This window comes from Orcinus orca, chromosome 16, assembly GCF_937001465.1.
Source record: "Orcinus orca chromosome 16, mOrcOrc1.1, whole genome shotgun sequence".
NCBI lineage: Eukaryota > Metazoa > Chordata > Mammalia > Artiodactyla > Delphinidae > Orcinus > Orcinus orca.
In genome coordinates this window covers 26,834,372-26,855,355 of record NC_064574.1, presented here as the reverse complement: position 1 = coordinate 26,855,355, position 20,984 = coordinate 26,834,372, and the positions used below count along the sequence as shown (strand labels likewise).

At 55.4% G+C, this 20,984-nt stretch overlaps 1 protein-coding gene across 5 annotated transcripts in view; it reads right to left on the bottom strand.

Moving 5' to 3' along the window:
• Positions 1 to 20,984, bottom strand: part of NOL4L (nucleolar protein 4 like) — a 130,265-nt gene that overhangs the window by 28,336 nt on the left and 80,945 nt on the right. For 3 of the 5 annotated variants that reach the window (XR_004484792.2, XM_004272711.3, XM_033433469.2), the window contains exon 5: positions 808 to 949. Coding sequence is in view for 4 of the 5 variants with exons in the window: in XM_004272711.3 (XP_004272759.1) it covers positions 808 to 949 (142 nt within the window). In the remaining variant the exon portion in view is untranslated. Of the gene's footprint in view, positions 1 to 807; positions 950 to 1,499; positions 2,307 to 9,313; positions 9,535 to 20,984 lie in introns of those variants that run through there. The other 2 variants (XM_012534180.3, XM_033433470.2) reach the window with 2 other exon arrangements.

Sequence of the window (20,984 nt, the reverse complement as noted above, 5' to 3'; positions counted from 1 at the left end):
GTTCTCTCCAGCTCATCCCCCACCCCCAAGCACCTCCTCTGGGAGAGAAGAGCCCGGCCCGCCCGGGACGCTGTGACTACAGGTGCCACCCCACGCCCACAAATGCATCTAACTGAGGCAGGCACCGGAGTCCCAGAGCCCAGCCCTGGGGCTCAGCGTGGGAGCACCAGAGTGGACCTCTGGGGTCTGACTCTGACCCCAGCGCTCCTACCCCAAGAAAGGAGCCTGTGTTCCAAGAGAGGCAAGAGAAGGCTGGCTGGCAGGCCCTGGCGGGTGACAGCTCCTCACCAGACCACCTCTCATCCCAAGGGCCTGGGCACACACGTGGACAAGCGCACTGCCTGCTCGCTGACCAGGGGAAGGGAAGGGACCCTGGTCCTGTAGCCTCACATCCAGGCCACAGAAGCCCAGCTCTTGTTTTCGTTACTGGGCAGCTGGACTGTTCCGGGTCAGGCACACTGTTAACCTTCCCAGACCTGAACCGTGATAACTTCAAAATCCATATCCCACCAGCCCGTGAGCATCGGAGCAAACAGGGAGGACACCATCAGGCTGCCTATCCCCGAAGTGCTCTGAGCCCTTCACCTTTGGGAGGAACAACTGTTCTCCCCGGAACTAGGGGCTGGGGCAGTGGGGCCTGTGGAGACGCTGAGAACACTGGGGGCAGCTGTCAGCCTGGGCCCAGCCGCCCCCAGAGGCTCCAGCCCAGATTCTACCCCTGCGCCCCCTCCCCCCTCCCCAGGGATTCCTAGGACCCTGCAGGCGGGGACACAGCCCCTCCCCCACCAGCCACAAAGGGACACTCACCGTCCTCTTGGCTGTGGAGGTTCTGCGGGCTCCGCATCCTCTCCTCCTGGCTGGGACTCAGGCTGGAGGCCAGGTGTGGATCAGCTGACATCCATGTGGAGTCGTTCATATCAAAATCTTCACTGCTCACAGAAGTTTCATCCTGATCAGGGACAAAGAAGGTGGGCGTTCAACAGGGACGGGCTCTCTGCAGCCCCTCGGCAGCATTCTGGGAGAACCCCAAGGCCCGTGGGCGTTTGGAGGTGCCCCCAAAGGCCGTAGGGCGCCCCCAAACCTTGCAGTGGGGGCTGGGTTGCTCCCCCTACCCTCCCATGGAAGTGGCTCGGGCTCTGGTTCCTGTCGGAAGCCGGGGCTGAGGGCCGGCGCTGTCTGTAATTGAAGACAATTACGAGGTTTCGCATCCTGTAGGGGCGGATCGCAGGGCCTGGCTCTTACCCCCGTGAGCCAAGGCTGAAGCAACTGCTGTAAACAAGGGCCACTGCTCCCCACTCCCTGCCCACAGCCCGGCGACGGGGGCTCGCTCCACGCAGGGCCAGGCGAGCAGAAGTGGGCAGCGGGACACGCCGGGCACCACCGAGGCCAGGCTGATCGCGCCCACCACGCCTGCTTCCCGACTCCCGTGGAGCATGCATGGAATTCCTTTCTCCCACTCCCCCAGCCCAGAGGACATTTCTGTCTTCCTCCTTCCTAACCTTTGCTGTGCTTCAAAGATATGCTCTTGGGCGGCTTCCAGAGCTGAAAAGGCCAGCCCCAGAAGTATAGAGAAGGAAGGGGGTGGGGCAGGCGAGGGTTCGGATCAGACCGCAAAGGGGGTTCGGCTCAAGGGCCTGGGGGGCCGCCAGGGCCTTCCAAACAGCCGGAGGGCCTGCTGGAGAGGACCACGCCTGCCTCCTCTCCCCTCGCTGGCTTCAGTGAGCCCTTGGCCAGTCATCCGGGAACCCCCGGGGCGGGGCCCCTTCAACCCAGCCCTCCAGTGGGAAGGGACCCCACCTCCTCCTGGCCCAGCCTCTTTCAGGGGCAGCAAGCAACTGTGTTTGGGAGCTGGCTGTAAAACGCAAGAAAGATGACCCAGCGGCTCCCACACCCTGGAGCTCTGGCTTTGCCCCTTCCCCTTCCCCAGCAAGATACAGTGGCCTCTGTGGGCCCCCAGTAAGGACCTCTGGCAGAGCACTACCCCCCAAAGGCCTCCCTCCAGGGGCCCCTCACAGAGGTCTCTTTTACAGCGAGCAAACACACTTCGGTTTGAACTTTCTTCTGCTGCTGTCCGAGGCAGACACATCTGCTCTCCAAGTGCTGGGGAACCAGCCTGGATTATCCCCACTCCCTCCCCCACCAGCCCGGCTGGCAGGGAGTTTCCTGGAATTTATAGCTTCTGTGCAGCACGAGTGTGCACCCTCTGCGGCTGAATCAGGAGGACTCAAGCCCGGCCCGAACGCCAGCTCCGCCCAGCTCAGGGGTCCCCACGCAGCACGCCCAGAGCCTCAGGGGACGGGGACCACATGTGCTCTCGTGCCCTCTCCCCACACACGCACGCACTCTGCTTCCCTCCCACAGGCCGCCCTGCTCCTCATACACAAGGACGCTCACTCACACACTCACTCAGACTGTGTTCTCACACCCGGAGGGAGGAGGGAGAGACACACGTTCAAAAGGTTCTCTCTGCACAAAGGGCAACACGACTCTCCCTACGCTAACAGGACAGGACCCAGAGTGAGGGGTGGCGGGCAGGTGGGGAGAAGGACCCTTGGAGGGGTAGGGCCATACAGGTTCTGGGAGCCAGGAACTGGGCCATCCTCGCTTGGGGCCCTGGCTCCTTCCTGGCTGCCCAGGGGTCACTGTGCTCAGGGTATGACCTGAAGTCCCTGCTGAAGCAGGAAGGCCCTCTCCTGGCTCTTGGGTATTGTCGAAACACTCATGGTTTAAAGGACCAAGTATTCTGTTCATGTCTGTGAGTAACATCTATTCAAAATGCTCCGTCCGTTTACTCAACAAGTATTTACTGAACACCTACTATGTGCCCAACACCTTTCTAGGTGCTGGAAAATTCAGCTGTGGACAACTCCTGGCCTGCCCAGTGCTCACTGCCCAGTGGGGGCGATGGACAATCAGCAGAAAAACTCATAATATCAGGGGCGACGAGGGCTACAAAATAAAGCAGAATAAAGTAGAAGAAGAGGGAGAGGGACCTGCAGGACTGTGTTTGCCAGGGTGGCCAAGAGGAGCCTCACTGGTCAGGGGACAATCAGAGCAGAGGCCTGCAGAAGTGAGGGAGGTTGCTGGAGAGGGGGTGGTCCACGTGGGGAGTGCACCACACACCAGCACGTGCTGGTGGCTTCCAGCAAGCAGCCCGGAGGCCACAGTGGCCGGGGAATGGGTGAGCGGTGGGCAGCGGAGCCATGCGGGGGAGCCATGCGGGGCACGTCATCTTGGGCAACCATCTTCAGCTCAGAGAAGGAGTGTTCCGCTAAACACACAGGTTCTCACTGAGGAGCAAGAAAAAGTCCGAGCTGCTGGCTGCAGCGCTGAAGGCTCCCACATTCTAGCCCCACCTGGCAGCGTTTAAAACAGTAACGACAGGGCTTCCCTGGTGGCGCAGTGGTTGAGAGTCCGCCTGCCGATGCAGGGGACACGGGTTCGTGCCCCGGTCCGGGAAGATCCCACATGCCGCGGAGCAGCTGGGCCCGTGAGCCATGGCCGCTGGGCCGGAGCGTCCGGAGCCTGTGCTCCGCAACAGGAGAGGCCACAGCGGTGAGAGGCCCGCGTACCGCAAAAAACCAAAAAAAAAAAAAAACCAGAAACAACAGAAGCCCATGTTTATCAGGTGCCAAGTGCGCCACAGGCCCGCTGGGTAGGTGCAGCTATCAGCCCCATTCTACAGATGAGGAGGCTGAGGCTCCAAGGGGTGAAGGCAGCTGCCCAAGGTCACGAGCTAACAAGTGGCAGAGCCACAGGTGGGCGGTCCTGAAGGCCCAGAAGCACCCTCCTTCCTGCCCCTCACCTGGAACGCCCGCACTGCCTCGGTGCCCCACAACCCAAACTCCAAACGCACGTCCGTCCCCCTGGCTCCATCAACTTCAGCTCAGTCTCCATCGTTCCTTTCCTTACACCCTCTGCCCGCCGGTACCATCAGCCCTGGCACTTAGGCAGGCACAGAACTCAGCTGCAGCAGGCGGCACCGTGGCTCTCTGACCTCTCTTTCCCCAAGAAAACCTGAAGTCCTCCCAAGAGCGGGGACCAGGCTCTATGCTCTCTGGACAAGGCCAGCGAGACCAGTCAAATTGGCTGAATTGCCTGGCATGATACCCGTGTTTAATGAGGACGCGGCAACAGTTTGACAATCAGGGACGTGGACCCACTGAGCACAGCTCCTGAATGGAGACCATATGAAACCTGGACGCTGGCTGCCGTGCCGCATCCCCCCCTGCAGCTGCCAGGCGCCCCCATGCAGAGCCTCAGGTTTCTCTGGCTCAGATCACTTAACTATCCACCAAAATGGCCCCCCTCCACTTCTCCCTGCCCTGACAGGTCCAACGGGGCAGAGGTGGGCTAAATTTTACATTGAGTTGCAATCGCCCGATAATGAAGAGCACCCAGTTGCAATCGCCCGATAATGAAGAGCACCCACACATGAAGGGCTCTGCGGCAGGGGTGTTATGAGATTTCCTCGCAACAGCCCCGCAGAGAAAGCAGGCACCCGTGTAAGGCCTATCTCCAGATCTGGCGCCCGCCCCTTGGAGACCTGCCTCAGCTGCCCAAGGGCACCGTAGCTAGTGGCAGAGCTGGGATCTGAACCCAGGCTGTCTGTGCCCAGAGCCCACATGACAGTCCACCACACCGAGGGGCGCCCTCACCACACTTCCTCCCTTCAGTCGGAAGAATCAGATTCCTTAACAACAAAGTGTCTCAGGACGAGACCCAAAGGAAACTCCGTGGGAGACGAAGCTGTATTTACACCCATACCCACACCCAGTTCACTCTCGTCAATGAGTCGACGCGCACTTACTGAGCATCTACTATGTGCTGGTGTTACGTTAGGGGCACCAAGACTGTGGCAGGGCTCCTTTCCTCCAGGGCCCTGTTATTTAGGGAAGAACAGAGAAAAATTCTGACCCACTTGTAAGCGCAGAGAGAGAAGGGGGCTGGGGAACCCCCTCTCCAGTTATCTACCGACCATCCAGCTCTCCCCAGCGAGTGTTCCTACAACCCCCAGGGTTCTGCCACACGAATCCCTGTTCTGTGGGTGATGGTTCTAGCTAAGCTTCTGACACCACTGATACAGCAATTTGTTAAGTGAGAAATCAAACTTATTAAACCTAACTTTAAAAACCTGCCAAACTCTTAAGTTCCAATCAAAATTAGCTCCCACACCCTCACTTCCAGGGCTGACCTGGGACAGAAGGTTTCCCAAGCCCCCTCTGCCACCCACCTGCTACAGCAGAGCTCCCAGCTGCAGAGGGCAGACTGTAACCTCACCGGCTCACACTGAGCCCAGGCTCCAGGAGCAGCCCAATTACACAGGCAATTACCAGTACACAGTTCAGAGCCCATCAACGATGAGCAGAGGGGGGCACAGCCGGGCCTGAGGGACCTGCGGGAGATGCCAGCGCAGGCTATGAAGGGCCAGGCCCAGAGGTCATAAGTCGGGCACTGCTTGTTTTTCCCTCTGGAATCTCAAGGGAACTCAGCCTACTAATTTCTCTTTCTTTAAACAAACTTCAATGAAACTTACATTAGAAAATAAGACTGTGTACAATCCATTACTTCCAGGTCCCCTCTCCCTAGACCCCACGTGACTGGCCAGCCAGTACCCCCAGCTCCTCTCACCTTACCTTCGGACACCCTGAAGCCTGCAGCCTTGCCCACCTGTTGACAAAAGTCCATCATTTATTAGGCACCAAAGGACCTGAGCCACTTGCGGGTCACAGGGCGATCAGGTCAAATGTTCTTCTGAAAAGGGAACACAAGAGTTGGGGCAGGGAGAGGGGGCAGGCAGACAGCACCCAGACAGCCCCTGGGACACACCCCAATCTGGCAGCCCTGACTCTGGGCAGAAGGAGAGGAGCCGACCAAACCCTCCCTGCTCTTATCTGTGGTCCAAAATTCACGGGCAGGTTCAGTTTCTCTCCACCCAGGTTCGGAGGCCCTTCCTCCTCTGCAAGCAATAGTACCAAGCACGGCTCAGCCCAGGAGGAGGAGAAAATGGGAGACCAGAGGGGAAATGGTGGAAACGCGCCTGTATCCATGGCACGTAACCAGGGGCAGGTGCTATCAGTAACCTGATTATTTTACAACTGGGGTCACTTTCTCGGGAACTGGGTTCCTGGTGCTTCTGAAGTTGAGCCATTTGCATCCTCCAGGACAGGGATCCTGGGCTTTGCCTCCACAACATTTTCCAGGCCTTTCCTCAGAGCTGTAACTCTATCTCTACCACTTGCTTTGAGAGAGAAAAGGAGGAGGATTTGCTGTGAATTTCGTGCAGTTGTGAGCCGTAAGCCCTGACCAGGAGCCTTCTTGGGTGTGTGTTCCAGAGGAGGGGCGGAAGGCAGGCATGGGCCAGGCAGGAAACAGAGCCCCTCTCTGTCCAGCCCTTGGGGTCTTTTTGATGAGAAGCTGAAGCTCCTGCCAGAAAGACCACCAGGCTCAAGGCAGTTACCCTGGCACCGGCCCTAACCCAAGCAGGCGGGCACCAAGACGGAGAAAGTGAGCACCTCCTTCAGGAACACCTGCAGGCCCCTTCCAGGCCCTGGAAATTCTTCAGTGCGAGGCAATTCCCCCCCTTGTCTCCATGTCAGCGAGCATTACACACACAGCCTTCTGAGCATGCCAAGGAGGTACTGAACCGCATTTGACCCCAACTTAACCACTTCAGTTCATCAGATGGCTTATTAATGGAAGATGAAAACCCTCCAGGATCCAAGGCAACAAGGGTTCAAATCCCTGTTGGGAAGGAACAGCACAAATGAAATCGTAGGGTGGTCGGAGCCACAGCTCCTGGGAGCTGCGGGGCCCCAAGGCTGCTGCTCATGGTCCTTCCCAAGCCCACCTGGCCACCAGGGGAGGAGGCCAGCCTCCCGGGGACACTCCCGCACAATTCCACTCCTCCCTGCCAGTGTACCTCCTCTGCTTCCTAGTCGTACGAGCATACAGGCTCATCTGGGAAATGGGAAGTGGGGAGGGCTGATACAGCTGATCACCTAGCACATTCTAGGTAGCCCCCCCACACACACATGCACACACACACACACACACACACATGCACACAGCGTCTGTCAGAAACATGTTCGCATCTACACAGGGACGCTCTGTTGTCTTTGCTGTCATGGGTGCCTGGATGCTGGGGTGAGCATTTTCAACACCTTCCTACTAGTGTATTGAGTGTAAAATGGGCTTTTGTTTCCCAAGCAAAGGCAACTGGCTGTCTTCCCAGCACTCCTCACCACTAGGGCCTCACTGATACCCCAGGCCCTGCCTTGAACAGGGGTCTCTTTAAAAGGGAGGCTGGAGAGATGAGCTTCAGTAGACAGGGTTCTTCCAGCCAAAAAGAGGGCTGGAGAGAAATCACTCTGCACTAATCCCCTGCAGGAGTTTCCTTCCAAGAAAAGGGCCCAGACAAGTCAAAAAAGTTCTTGAGCAACTCAGGGGCAGTTCAGCTCCACATGGCCCCAGGGTGACTGAAGCCACAAAAGCTTCCCCAAATCGGCCTTTCCAGCTGGGAGGAAGGCCCTGGGTGCTCTGTTCCCGCTGTTCCTCAGGAAGGTGCTGAATGGGGTCTTGGCACCCAGCCATGGTGCAAGGGTGTGGGAGGAGGTGCTGTCTCAAACCCTGACTCTCCAGGACAAGCCCACCTTGAGATGGGGTTAAATTAAGCTTGGTATTATTCATTCACGGACACACTGAGGCCCTAATGGTTTTCCAATATAGGAGTAATTTACTACCCGGGGGCTAAACTACCACTGGGGCCTGGGCCCTAAATGGGTCTTTCTCCCAGAATGACCTGAAATCCAGAAGCAGGGGGCAAGGCAAGAAAGGGCCCCTGGTCAGGACTCTCTCCTGAGGAGCTGTGAGAGCCCCACAGCCCTCTCCCCATGCCCCCCACCTCGTAGGACAGGGGCCCAGGCTGGGGTTTCCAGCTGATTCTGGGATAAGTAGGGCTTTATCTCAAGGGAGGATCTATTTCAAGCCACAATCCTTCTCAGAAAGAGGAGGAAATCACAGAGTCCAAACACCATTTCAGGTGAAATCAGGAGGTTATTAATCTCCCCTCAGAGCAGACAGAAAGAAAAATCAATGTTTTAGAGGGGAAAAAGGTTCCATTTGAATTAATAGGTTTGTGGCTTCTCCATTGATCAGTGCCTCTTCACACTTTCTTTTTGTGCTTTTGTGCTCTTGGGAAGGAGGGAGGAAGAAGGGAATGGGGAGGAGGGGGGTGGGCCTCCCGATAAGGAAAAGGACGCTCTAACCTTAACCTTTCTCCAGGAATAATGCTAATTAGCGAGGCTTAGTGAGAACTTCCCCCAGGAAGCGCGGCCCGCTAGGGACGACCGGACTCGGGCAAACGCAGCTCCAGGTGGGATTGGGGGGTGGGGAGGGGGGTCACTTCTGAACCTGAGCTGCTGGAATAAGAACGCGAATGGCACTCCCCCACCCCGCCGCCGGAAAAAGTGTCCAGCCTTGGAGAAGCGGAGAGCGGCGGACAGAGGTGTAAATCCAACTTAACCCGGGCACGCGCCCTCACTCTGGCCAGCTGCCCCCGCCCCATGTGCCCCCGTCAGTAAGGAATGCCCCTGCGACAGGGGCCGCCGACGCCTCCAGCTTCCGCTCCGACCGAACACTTGCCAGGGGCATCAGGTCCGCTCCGGGGAGGGGCGGGGGCCTGCCGAAGTGGGCTCAACTCTGCAAACCTCGTCTCAACTCCCCGCGCCGAGACAGGGAGCCCCTCCCTGCCACTCTACGCTTCCCGTCCTCACATCTCCAAACAGTCCACTTCCCTTCTCGCTACGGCCGCGGTGGCGGCAACCCGAGCCTGACCCCCACCCCGCCGCCTGCGAACGCCTTCCTCACCGGGACGCGGTGCCGAGCCCGCGGCAAACGGTGTGGCCGCAGCACAATACCGCGGCGCGGCGCACACAATCACCGCCCCCCAGGACCGGCGGCGCGCACGGCCCGGGAGTGGGGTGCGCCCGACGGCCCCCGGCACTCGGGGCCGGGCACACCTCTCGAGCACCCCGCGGCCCCCAGAGTGCAGGCTTCACGGCCCCCACCCCATTCGGTCACACTCACCCGCCCCCCGCCCCAGCCCACTCCGCCTAGGGCGCAGCCGCTTCCGCGCGCCCCCCTCCTCAGCCCCGGTGCAGGAAGCTCCCCCGCGTCCCCCTCCCCGGAACCCCCCCAGCTTCCCGCCCCCCTAACCGCAGCTCAACGGCCGGCGGCAGCAGCAAGAGAAGGGGGGCGGCGGCCGGGGGCCCGGAAACGGCCCGATCGCGGGGATCCGGGCCGGACTCCGTACCTGGGCGGGAGGCGAGGCGGAGACAGACGGTCGGGCTCGGCGAGTGAGCACGGCGGGCGGCGGTGACAGCCCTACAGCTCCAGTTGCTGCTGCTGCTGCCGCCGCGGCCGCCCGGGGAGAGGGACTGGCACCGCCGCGGCGCGTCACTGCCCGGCCCGGGGGCGGGGGTGGCCAGGGGGAGGGCCCAGGCGAGCGGCGGCGGCGGCGGCGGCAGCGGCGGCGGCGCCGCGGCCGGGAGGGAGGAAGGGGGAGGGGGGCACCGGGCAAGGGGAGGCGGGGGAGGGGGGCGGGACCCGGCACGGGGCGGGAGCCGGGGGGAGGGGAGCACTGGGAGGGCGCACGCTGGGAGAGTAGGAGGGGCAGCAGGAGGAGGAGGTGGAGGGGCGGGCAGGAGGGAGGAGTGGGCACTGGGGGAGGGGGAGAGAGGAAAAGGAGGCACCCAGAGAGAGGAGAAAGGAGGGAGAGGCGGGGGGTGGGGAGAGGAGGAGGAAGGAGCGGGTGCTGGGCCAGGTACGGGGGGAGGGATGAGGGCGCGCTGGACGCGCCGCCGCGCTCTCTGTGGGGAGAGCTCTCTTAAGGGGGAAGCGCTTGGAGGAAGATTCTTGCCGGGGTCTGAGCCCGGGAAAGAAGGCGGTGGGGTCTGTGCCCGCCCCTTGCTCGCGGAGGACTCAGTCTTCGAGTCCGGGGTGGGGGTTGGGGGGCGCCCGGTCGGCTCTCCGCGTTCAGACCAGAAGAGGAGACACTTGGCCCAAAGAAAGTGACTCGGGCACTATTAGGAACTCCCGGCACGCTGGGGCCTTCGGATAGCCCTCGACCCCTGCGCGTCTTCTGGTTCCCCGGGGACTTGGGTCCTCGCTGGGCGGGGCTGCTGGGCCAGAGGGCTGGGCCCCCCGGCGGTCAGAGCGAGACCCAGCTCTGGGAAAGACAGGCACGTGGTCGGCTCTGTGCCGCCCCCCCATTCTGGGCCCCCCCTTTTCTCGACCAAGTTCAAGCTCGGGCTCCTCGGCTTGCTGCCCATTCGCTGCCCCCTCCCCTCCCCCTCCTCTATTCCGCACCATCTCGCCTCTTCACTCTTCCTTTGTCTCTTTCCCACCACTTAGTTTACACCCTCCCCTGCTCCCCTTCTTCCCACTGGCGGGCGCCGAAGAGTCCGGCTGCGCTCACCTGTCAGACCCAAACATTTCAACCATCTCCAGCGCCCGCCGCCGGCCTGCTCCCGGCTCTCTCCCCGCCCCACCTCCCGCCGGACATTGTGCTCCTCTAGACCACACAGTTCGGGCTCCTTAAGACGCACAAGATACAGCTGTAAAGTCATAGGATAACATCAAGAAATGCTGCTCCATCCCAGACCCGGGCGCGCACTGTCCACAGACACAGAATCGCAGTAGGGGAAGGACCCACGCGGATCAGAGACGCAGTGCTCCGCGCAGTCAGACCTCATCCACCTGGGGTGCAGGAGAAGACGGCACCGGGCGTCGCGGTGGTGGGGGACCCTGGACCTCTGAGCAGCCTCAGACTCAGCCTGAAACATAACACGCTCGTACCCCGACAGCAGAATTAGCCCCCGACAGAGAAGATTGGTCAGGGCGGATTCTCCCCTCCCCAAATCCACACCCTCCAACAGATCAGCCTTCAGAAAATCTTGTGCTTTAACGGGGATGGAGAGCTGCCCTCGTGGAATTCTGTGAGGAAATGGCCAAAAAACAAAACAAAACAAAACAAACCAATAACGATCCCACCACCTGGTTCCTCTGGTCGCATCCAAAGAGGAGGGGCAATTTCTACTGACTTTACGCTACAATTCATTCACAGTGAAACCAGCAAAGAAGAGAAAACGAGACAGCCACCGCGATTGTTTGCAATTTTGAAACAGACTGCCTTTAACCCTCCAACTTTTTTTCTGTAAAAAGCCTTTTTCTTTCTTCCACTGAAAGCTTTGCATTGTGAACAATCCGAGGTAAACAAGGCTCCCTCTACAGGTACGAGTTGGAAATACAACACCGCAGGTTCAGGGCTCAGTATTCACCCATTAGAAAAATAAAAAGATGACAACACATCAGATTAACAGCACACCGACTTCCTTCTGCACACGCTAAAGATTTTACTGTCAATATAAAAGTCACACTTTGTTTTTAAAAGAGGCTCTAAGCATGTTACTCATTAGCACCTTTTATCCCTAAAATCAAATGTGTTTTCAAACCAAATCACTCTTCCCACTTTTCTCTATGAGATCTTTCTTTCTCATCCTTTGTGGTGGGGGACAGTTTGGAAACTTCATTGTCTGAACGGCCACACACCAATAATGATTTTTAGAATTAATTAGTGGCCACGAATCTTCAGTTCATACAGGGAAATATGGGTGTTTCCAACATGGGAACTGTCCTTCCTCACTCTGAAAATGAGATAATTCAGGCCCAGGATTTCCCATCTCTTCCCACCACATTTCTAGAGACCTCTGACTTCTCCTGGCCTGAGTCACTATTTCACAGCGGTGGTGGACATCTGGGCTTGAAATATAAAGCCAGATCCAGCTGATGTTCAGAGGTGGAATTGAACCCAGATAAGCCACCTCTTCTCTGACTAATAAGAGAAAGAGCTAGTACGCCAGGAGGGCAGAGCAGTGATTTTCTCTAGGCATGAAATGTGAACTCATTTACCATCCCTGAGATAAAACAGCCCCAGCCTCACTCGATACACAGGAAGCAGTTGGGAGCCCTGGAGAAGCCTGGCTGTTTAGTAGCACGGCGAATTAGGTGAGTTTTCATGTGTGCTGAAGCCTGCAGAAATCTCCCGGCTCCTTAATTCCTGCAGGAGCTGCCACTCCTTGAGTAACCTTGTGTAGGTTGCTCTCTGTGTCTTTGCGCATCTCCTTAAAGTGGCCACAGCATGGGTCCCAACAAGGAATGGCATAACCCAGTTTCTTGACCACTAATTCTCCCAGTGATGTGTCTCTTCTTCCAGCCCCAAGCTGGTGGGAGACCATGACAGAGAAGGGCTGCTCTAGTCTGCTTAAGGGGGCGGTACTGCCTTCATGTCCCCTCCAGGCTCTGCAAACAGTGGGTGCCTTTGTAAATGGCAAAATTAGCAGGGCATTTGCTCTGTGGAGTTTCTTAAGCAGCAACTCCCTCCAGGCGGACTCCCATATGAAATGAGCGCGCTCCGTGAGCAGGGACCTGGCCATGGGAACCAGAGGTTGTGATTCGGAATAACAGGATCTTAGTGTGACCAGAACAGATGCTGTTCAAGCATCTCAAAGCATAAAAAAAAAAAAAAAAAATTATCCCTACAAATTACTTATTAATGATAAAAGGCACATGTACCTGCACCATGGAGAGACCGGTAGACACCCCCCAATCAAGTGATCAAATGCAGCAGACCCCGAAGGAGAACCACCTGACATGATGTGCTTACTTCCTGAAGGGATACAATGAGAGAACATAGCATTACCTATGTTATGTTCTCCCCATGTCAAGTCCTCCCCTCCAAAATGCTTAACCTGAATCTGATCATGAAGAAACAACCAGACAAGAAATACTGAAAGAGAGACTCCATAACACAAGTATCCCGGACACTTCAAAAGATTCACTGTCATTAGTTTGACTGTTCTTTTAATCACGAGACTAATGAGAAAAAACAATGAAATGCAAAGTTTGAATCTTGGTTGGATCCCAGAGACAAAGAGGGAGGTGGTGATGGGGTGAAGGAGACGCAGAGGATGGGGGCGGTGAGGGGTGGAGGGGAGACAGGGGTTGAGGGTGGAGATAAGGTGGGCTCTGGGCTGAGTGGTCAGGGAAGGCCCCTCTCAGGAGTAAGCCCACATGTGCTCTGACCCCAGGATGCTGGAAGCTGACAGCTGGGTGAAGACTTGGGGGCACAGTCTTGCAGGCAGAGGAAACAGCTGGTGCAAAGGCCCTGAGGTGAGAAGGGACTCGGCATGTTTGAGGGCTTGAAAGCTACCAGTGTATTTAGAGTGTGGGGGAGGGTGGGAGGAGGTAGGGGTGAGAGGGCATGCAGGGCCAAGCACTCAGAGCCTTGGACACCACCGTGAGGTGTGTGGATTTTATTCTAAGAGCAAGGAAATCATGCCATCTAAATTATGTTTTTAGATCAGAGGAGATGAAATTATAAGGAAGCAGGAGTGGCATCCGGGAGACCACTGAGGAGGTGGACTAGAGTCTAGTCAAATGGGACTGGTTCCAGTTCTGGCTCTGACACCAAACAAGTGTCCTTGGGCACCAGTTTCCTCATCTACAAAGCAGATAAGAAGATAGTGTGTTTAATGTATTCGACACCAAAATGTCCCCTTTGACATCAGAAACTGTGGTGTCCCGCCTCCCAGCTCTCCCGATGATCCTTCCCCCTCCTGGTGTCACACCCTCGGTCCCCTGGCACAATGGATAGGGCTGTGGAAATGAGGCTCTATGACTTCTGAGCTTAGGTCATAAAATACAGCTTGCTCTTTTCCCCAGAGGGAGTACTCGGTAAATGGTAGCTTTTATCGTCCTCATCAGGAGTCTACATTTTCACAGTGCTGGTCAGAACCCTCTCCACAAACGCTGTACCAGTTTCCTCAGCAGCCAGCAGCATCTGGTAGTTGTCATTTCACTACACGCTTGTCAGCGCTTAGTACTAGCAACCTCCTTTATCTCTGTCAATCTGAGAAGTGAAAAATGGTGTCTCTCTCTGCCCTCTTCATTTGGGAATGTGAGCCTATATTTATGTGTATCGTGTGTTTACTGGTCACTTGTAATTCTTTTCCTTTTTTTAAACAATCTATTCATATTCTTTGCCCTTTACTTGAGTTGGTGGCTTGTTTTTTTGGTGAGAACTGTTTAGAAAGGAAGGGAATTCATCTTTTGTCGTATATTTTGCAAACATGTTTTCCTTTTGTTGTCTTTTTATTTATGATGGGATTTTTTGCCACATGAAAATTTTACTTTTTTTTTTTTTATATTGTCTCATTAGGTTTTTTTTTTTCCTTTAGGGCTTTAGGATTTCACGTCAAAACAAAGGTTTTTCTTTTTCCACTCTAAAATTATAAATGTAATTCACCCATATTTTCTTCTAGAGCATTTATAGCTTCATTAGAGTTAAATCTTTATTCTATCTGTAATTTCTCTCCATATAAGAAGTGAGGTGAAGATCTAGCTTATTTTGTTTTTTAATGCCTATCCTAGTTGTCCCAATACCATCTTTTTTTTTTTTTTTTTTTTTGGCTGTGTTGGGTCTTCGTTGCTACTCATGGGGGCTGCTCTTCATTATGGTGTGCGGGCTTCTCATTGCAGTGGCTTCTCTTGTTGTGGAGCACGGGCTCTAGGTGTGCAGGATTCAGCAGTTGTGGCACGCAGGCTCAGCAGTTGTGGCTTGCGGGCTCTAGGTCGCAGGCTCAGTAGTTGTGGCGCACGGGCTTAGTTGCTCTGCGGCACGTGGGATCTTCCCGGACCAAGGCTCAAACCCGTGTCCCCTGCATTGGCAGGCGGATTCTTAACCACTGCACCACCAGGGAAGCCCCCAATACCATCTTTTAAATAACTCATCTTTATCCACTGATTGGAAGTGCCGTCTTTATGGTATACTAATTTCCCCTTATTTTTGGAATTGCCTATTCTACTGATCTGTCAATTCCTGTCCCAATAGCATGGCTCTGGAATATATTTTAATATCTGGTAGGGCCAGCACTCACCTCTACCTGCCATGAACTGTCCCTGCCCGCAGCATAATAAAGACAAACTCTTGCCACAGCAGGGAAGGCTCTAGGTGCAGCACAATTATGGCAAACGGTGAGGGGGGGGCGCGTTTCTGACTGAGGGGCTGTTGGGGGGTGGTTCCTGGAAGAGGTGACATCTACTCTGAACCAAAGAAGGCGGGAGGAATGTGACAGGTGGCAAGTGGAGAGGGCATCTCGGTAGGAAGAAGAGCGGGGGTAGAAGCTCCAGGGCTTCACACATGCCTGGATTCAAAATACCTGATCTGCAGGTTGGGTAGTAACTCAGCTTATCCATTTATTCTTCACATTCACTGATTTTTGCCCAGCTGGCTGCAACCTCATAGTTGGTTTGACACCTTTGTTAAAATCTAGGAGAAACTGTCCCATGCCGTTTCCTCACTCCTTCTCTATTCAGATAAATTTCCCATGATGCGTATCACTAAGAGTCTGACTTGTTGAAATACACTTTCCTAACAACCATGACAAAAGGTAAAAATTACAACTTCATCAATTGCCTTTTCAGAAATGTGTTGCTTTAAAATGTCATCAATTAATCTCTCTTACTCCAAAACCTTCAATGGCTCCCAGTCACTGGCAGAATCAAGTTAGAGCTCTCTGGCCCAGTGTTTAAGGGCTTCCACAGCCCTGCTGGCCTTACAGCCTTCTGTTCCAAACTGTGAACTCTGCTTCAGACTCACAACTGCTGTCCCTCAACTGCCCATGTGTGACCCCCTTCAAGCCTTTGATCATGCATGCTTCCAGACACACGTTTTTTCCACAAATATGTATAGACCCCCTACCACATGCCAGGCACCATGATTAGTATGGGTGACACAACAATGAACAACACAGATACAGGTCTTCCCACCTGTAGCCTGCAGGCTAGCAGGAGAGAGAGAGATTAATCAAATGACCACAAAGGTTTTAGTCACAGGATATATATTCGGTTTGTACTTGACAGTTGTGGGACCTGCTAGGAAGGAAGTGCCTAGTTATGTGAGAAGGACATAGTGGATCCTGGAGGGCTCCACTGAGGAGGTGACATTTAAGTTGGGCATTGAAGAATGCATGGGCGTTCACTAGGTAGAAATATACTCTGGGCCATTAACAAAGACATCCTCCACCCCTGCCGGATCTAGGCCCCTCTGAACTCAGAGCATCAATCTCACAGACCACCCAGCTGGCTCTGGTGGCAGGTCTCCGTCAGTCTTATATCACTTAATGCACTTGTAGTACTTCCCATTTCCTCGGCTATACCTCATCTCCCCAACTGGACCATGAGCTCTCAGGGGCTGGGACAGGGTCTCAGGTGGCAGAGTCCCTGGTAGCATCCTGCACACAGTAGGGACCTACCACTGCATCACTCAGGACCCCATCCTGCCCACTGCCCAGCACAGCCCTGATGTCTGCAACAGAGCTCTGAATTAAGCACACCCCCCTTAATGCAGACCACACTTTGGAGCTCCCCAGAGAGGGCACCTACCTCCTCTCTCCCTTCTTTCCTGGCACCGTTGGAGAGGCTTGGCCAAAAAGCCAAGGCCAGCTGCAACCTGGCACTACTGCTCCTGGGGGTGCACACAACAAAAACGAGTACAGATGGTCCCCAAACACACCAGGATGGTCATAGCAGCCCTACACTGTGGAATACTGCTCAGCAATGGAAAGGAACAAACTAGTGGTGCAGGCCCCAACACAAGGACTCTCACGAACTCATGCTTGTGGGCAAAAGAGCACACACAGGCCATAGTAGAACAGGCAGAAGCAATCTGTGGTATCAGAGGTCAGGAGAGTGGTCACCCTTGCCAAAGGTTAGTGACCAGAGTGGGGGCTCAAAGGGTCTTTGTGGTGCTGACAAAGTTCTGTTTTTTGATGTGAGAACTGGTCACAAGAGGTGGATTCAGTTTGTAAAAATTTACTGAGCTGTCCACTTAATGATACGTGTTCTTTTCTGTATGCGTGTTATACTTCCATAAAAGTATGAAAAAGGGAAAAAAAGCTGAGGCCAGTTACCATAGCTGAGCAGCTTAGAGCTTGGTGTGATCCATTATGGCGACTCATACACTACCAGGCACCCGTGCTGGGTGGTAGGATATGTTACCCTATTTGACCAGCCAAATACCAAGGGTGATTTAACTACCACTTTGCACACGAAGATAGTGGCTGTGGGAGGGAGATTAAATGACCCATCGAGTCCCCCAACAGCTCAGAGACCAGGGGACATGCCCACAGTCACAGAGCTAAAAGCTAGTGGACGTGCTGGGGTTTGAAGCAGGGTGAGCTGGTCTCCAGGGTGCATGGTGGGCCCTGCCCAGGTGGGGCTGCTGAGACGTACCGCGGGGCACTGTGCTTCACCGACCTCCAGCAGAGCAGAGAGAGGAACCCTCTAGAGCGAGTCTGGGGCTGGGTGGGCAGAGGTTTCCCCCGGGGTTGAGGCTGCTCCGAGGTGGTCAGCCCCTGCCTGGAACCCCAGCTTCTCCGTGCAGCCCCTGAGGGCGGCTGGGCCTGGGAGTCTCCTGGGAGGCAACTCCGGCTGCTCCTCAGCCGGTGATTGGAGGAGAGGCAGGGCCCCTCTGCGAGCTGAGCGAGACGCTGGGAAACTGGGGCAGGTGGTCCCTCCGTGACGGAGGCTGCAGGTGGGGGTTGTGTGGGGGGACGGGTAGCAGCCCAGGCTTTGGGGCCAGAGTTGCCGCACAGAGGCCTTGCTGGTGGCTGGCGTCCTGTGTTTGACGGTCAGCATCTAAGGTGGGCGTAGAGCAGGGGACATGTTTTGCTTGCATTCAGGCCCTTCCTCAGTGTGATCTCAGGCAGGAGACTTAACTTCTCCAAGCCTCAGTTTTTTCATCTCTGAAATGGGGGCACAATAATAGAAGCTTGTTTCTGAAGACTGCTGTGCGCTTAAATGCAGGGATGCCTGCAGGGCGCTGGACTGATGCCTGACACAGAACACCTGCCCAAACCCTAGTTATTGTTAATGATGATGATGTGAAAGATAAGTAATTAATGATACAGACATCAGTCAACAAACATTTCTTGAGCCCCTACTGTGTGCCAAGGCCTGACCCAGGTGAGGGACTGTGGTGGTGAGATAAGCAGACCCAGGCCTGTGCCCATGAAGCTGCTGGTGCAGGGGCCCTTGGCCTGGCCCTAACCTCACCATCACCTTCTTTCTCCTTTCCCTTCTCCCCCCCACCTCCCCACCCATCCGTTGGGAAATAGCAGCGTTAACGTGGGAGGGAACAGGCTCTGCCTCTCACGCACTTTGGGTGAGTTACCTGAGCTCTCTGACACCGAGCCTCAGTTTCCCCATGTTGTCTGTAAGGGACCCAGCACACAGAAGGCCTCGAAAGATGGTTCCTGCTCCCCTCCCTGCCACCCCCTCCTCTCTTCCCTTCCTCCCTGCTTCCACTCTGTTTCCTTTCCTCACTATTCTTTTTTTTCTTTTGATGTGGACCATTTTTTAAAGACTTTATTGAACTTGGTACAATATCGCTTCTGTTTTACATGTTGGTTTTTTGGTTGTGAGGCATATGAGATCTTAGCTCCCCGACCAGGGGTCGGACCTGCAGCCCCTGCATTGGAAGGCGAACTTTTAACCACTGGATGGCCAGGGAAGTCCCTCCCTTACTATTCTTCCCCCTGCCCAAGCCTGTGGCAACTTAACACCCAAAGGCATTGTCAAGCTCAAATGATGGTGCCCAGGCCATGGCAGACACTGTGGACTAACTTACCTGATAGCTAGACTCAACATTTCTCTCTCCCTTGTCTGAACTACAGAAGGTGGGAAGTGAAATTTTTTCTTTCCCAGCCCCCACCCCCAACCTGCACCCCCGCAGCTGGAAGTGGCCATGTGACCCTGGCCAATGAGATGTTAACGAAAGTGTATTGGCAACTCTCTGGGAAAGCTTTTGCTTTGCGGGACTAAGCCTACGCCACCCCTTCCCATCTTCCTCTCACCCTGAATGTGGACAAGATGGCTGGAGCAATAGCAGCCAACTTGCAAGTGTGAGGAAAAGGTCAATAACATCACAGAGACACCAACCCAACATGGCTGACATCAACACCAACAGCTGCGCCACCACTCTTCCTATTTCAGGTGTAAAAAACCTTCATGTTTTGTTATAGAGCCAGCTGGGTTTTTAGACCTGTCGTCAAAAGCATCCCTGTCTGATTCACAGGGCTCCTGTTTATGGATGGACTGGACAGTAAGGACCCCAGACCCATGTGGCCTTTTCCCTAGAGTGTCAGCTCCTTAAAGAGACTGAGGAGGGGGGTTGTGTCAGGGCACCTGCTGTGGCTACTGCGGTGCAGGGTGGGGGAGGACTCTGCAGAGGGAAAGGTGCCAGGCTCTGCACAGGTGTGCCCGGGCACTTCCCGAGCCACAGCAGTGTTCCAGGTAAAGAGGATCTTCTGTTTCTATCCTATTTTTTCTTGAGGCACTTGGAGCTGTTCCAAACATCCAAGCCTCCCAGCAACCATGGGGCTGGCAAGGCATAGGCTCTGTCACTCACGTCTACTGAGGAGGAAGCTGCAGGAGAGAGGGGAGCGGCCAGCCTGGGGCCGGGCTGCCTGTGGTCATGCTGGGCTGAGCCCCTCTCCCGCCTGACTGCAGCACCCCAGCCCAAAGCTCAGGGCTATCCAGGCCCTGTTATTTACTGCTGAAGGCTGGAGGTGGGCTGGCTGGGGGCAGGAAGGGCAGGTGGGCAGAGCTCTGGGCCCCTTTCCCAGCGACATGCCTGCCTCCTGCTGACCCTTGACATACTAACTTCCTCCCCAGAAGAGTTTCCTTGAAGAAAGGGGTTCCTCTGTCCAAAAGCAAATTTTGAAAACCACTGAAGTCTGGCCCAAACGTGCTGTTCCAGTAACAGGGAAGCTGCAGCTTGGAGAAGTGAAAGTTAGGCAGCTGGTGCGGGGCAGGGCCACACCTAGGGTCGGAGCCGATGGGCTCTCTTGGCCGCTCATCTCCACTTGCTGTCACCTCCAGTTAAGCCCCTGCCCTCCTCTGGAAGAGGAAGGTGCGCCTTGAGGTTCCACGTGCACACGACAGGTGGGCGAGAGAGCACCGTCCTCTGCAGGCTGCTCGGGCTTCTCCCAAGCACATCTGCCCCTCACTCCCCTGTCCTAGTCCCCTTGCTGTTCCCAGCCTAGGGCCTTTGCACTCACTGTCTGCTCCACCTGGAAAGCCTTTCCTCTATAGGGCGGGCCACCTCCTATCAATTGGGTCTCAGCCTGGATGCCATCTTTTCAGAGAGGCCTTCTCACGCAGAGGCGAAGTCTATCGATGGTCTCTATTTTAATTCTCCGCCCTAAGCATCTCACTTTTGCATATCTTTTTTTCTTTCTTGTCTTGTTTATCATCTCTATGGCCTGTGAACTCCCAGAGAGCGGGCTCCTTGTCTGTCTCAGAACAGCGTCTGGGAAGTTGAAGGAACTTAAATGATTGTTGAATGAATGAAGGAGGAGATTTTTTAAAAACTATACACACAGAGGGTCGCAGGGAGGGCAAGGGTCTGGAGGGCTGTGAGCAGAAGCGTGGGCCTTTGCCTCCTCCGTCTGAGTGGAGGTTGGGGAGCTCCCAGCCCCCCGTGGGTCGATGCCTGGTCCCCGTATGAGTAAAACAAGGCAGGCAGCACAAACAGTGTGACACTGCTGTGCTACCCTCAAAAAAAAAAAAAAAGAAAAAAAGAAAAAGAAAAAGGCCGGTTAATGAGGTAAACACAATCACAACCAGGAAAAATCCTGGCCATGCTTCTTCGAGTCCACCCAGAGCCATTATCTCTAATTGATCTCCAGACATCAGCTGCTGAAGCGTCTGAACCCCTCCTGCATTTTCCATGTCTGGTTACAAAGCCCTGGCCCACCCAGCCACCAAGTGGGGTCAGGTCTCCTGGAGCAGCTCTTTGCTGGGGGCCGGGACCCGTCTGGGCCCCACCTGAGAAGAAGGAGCCATCAGGCTGCCAAGGTCGG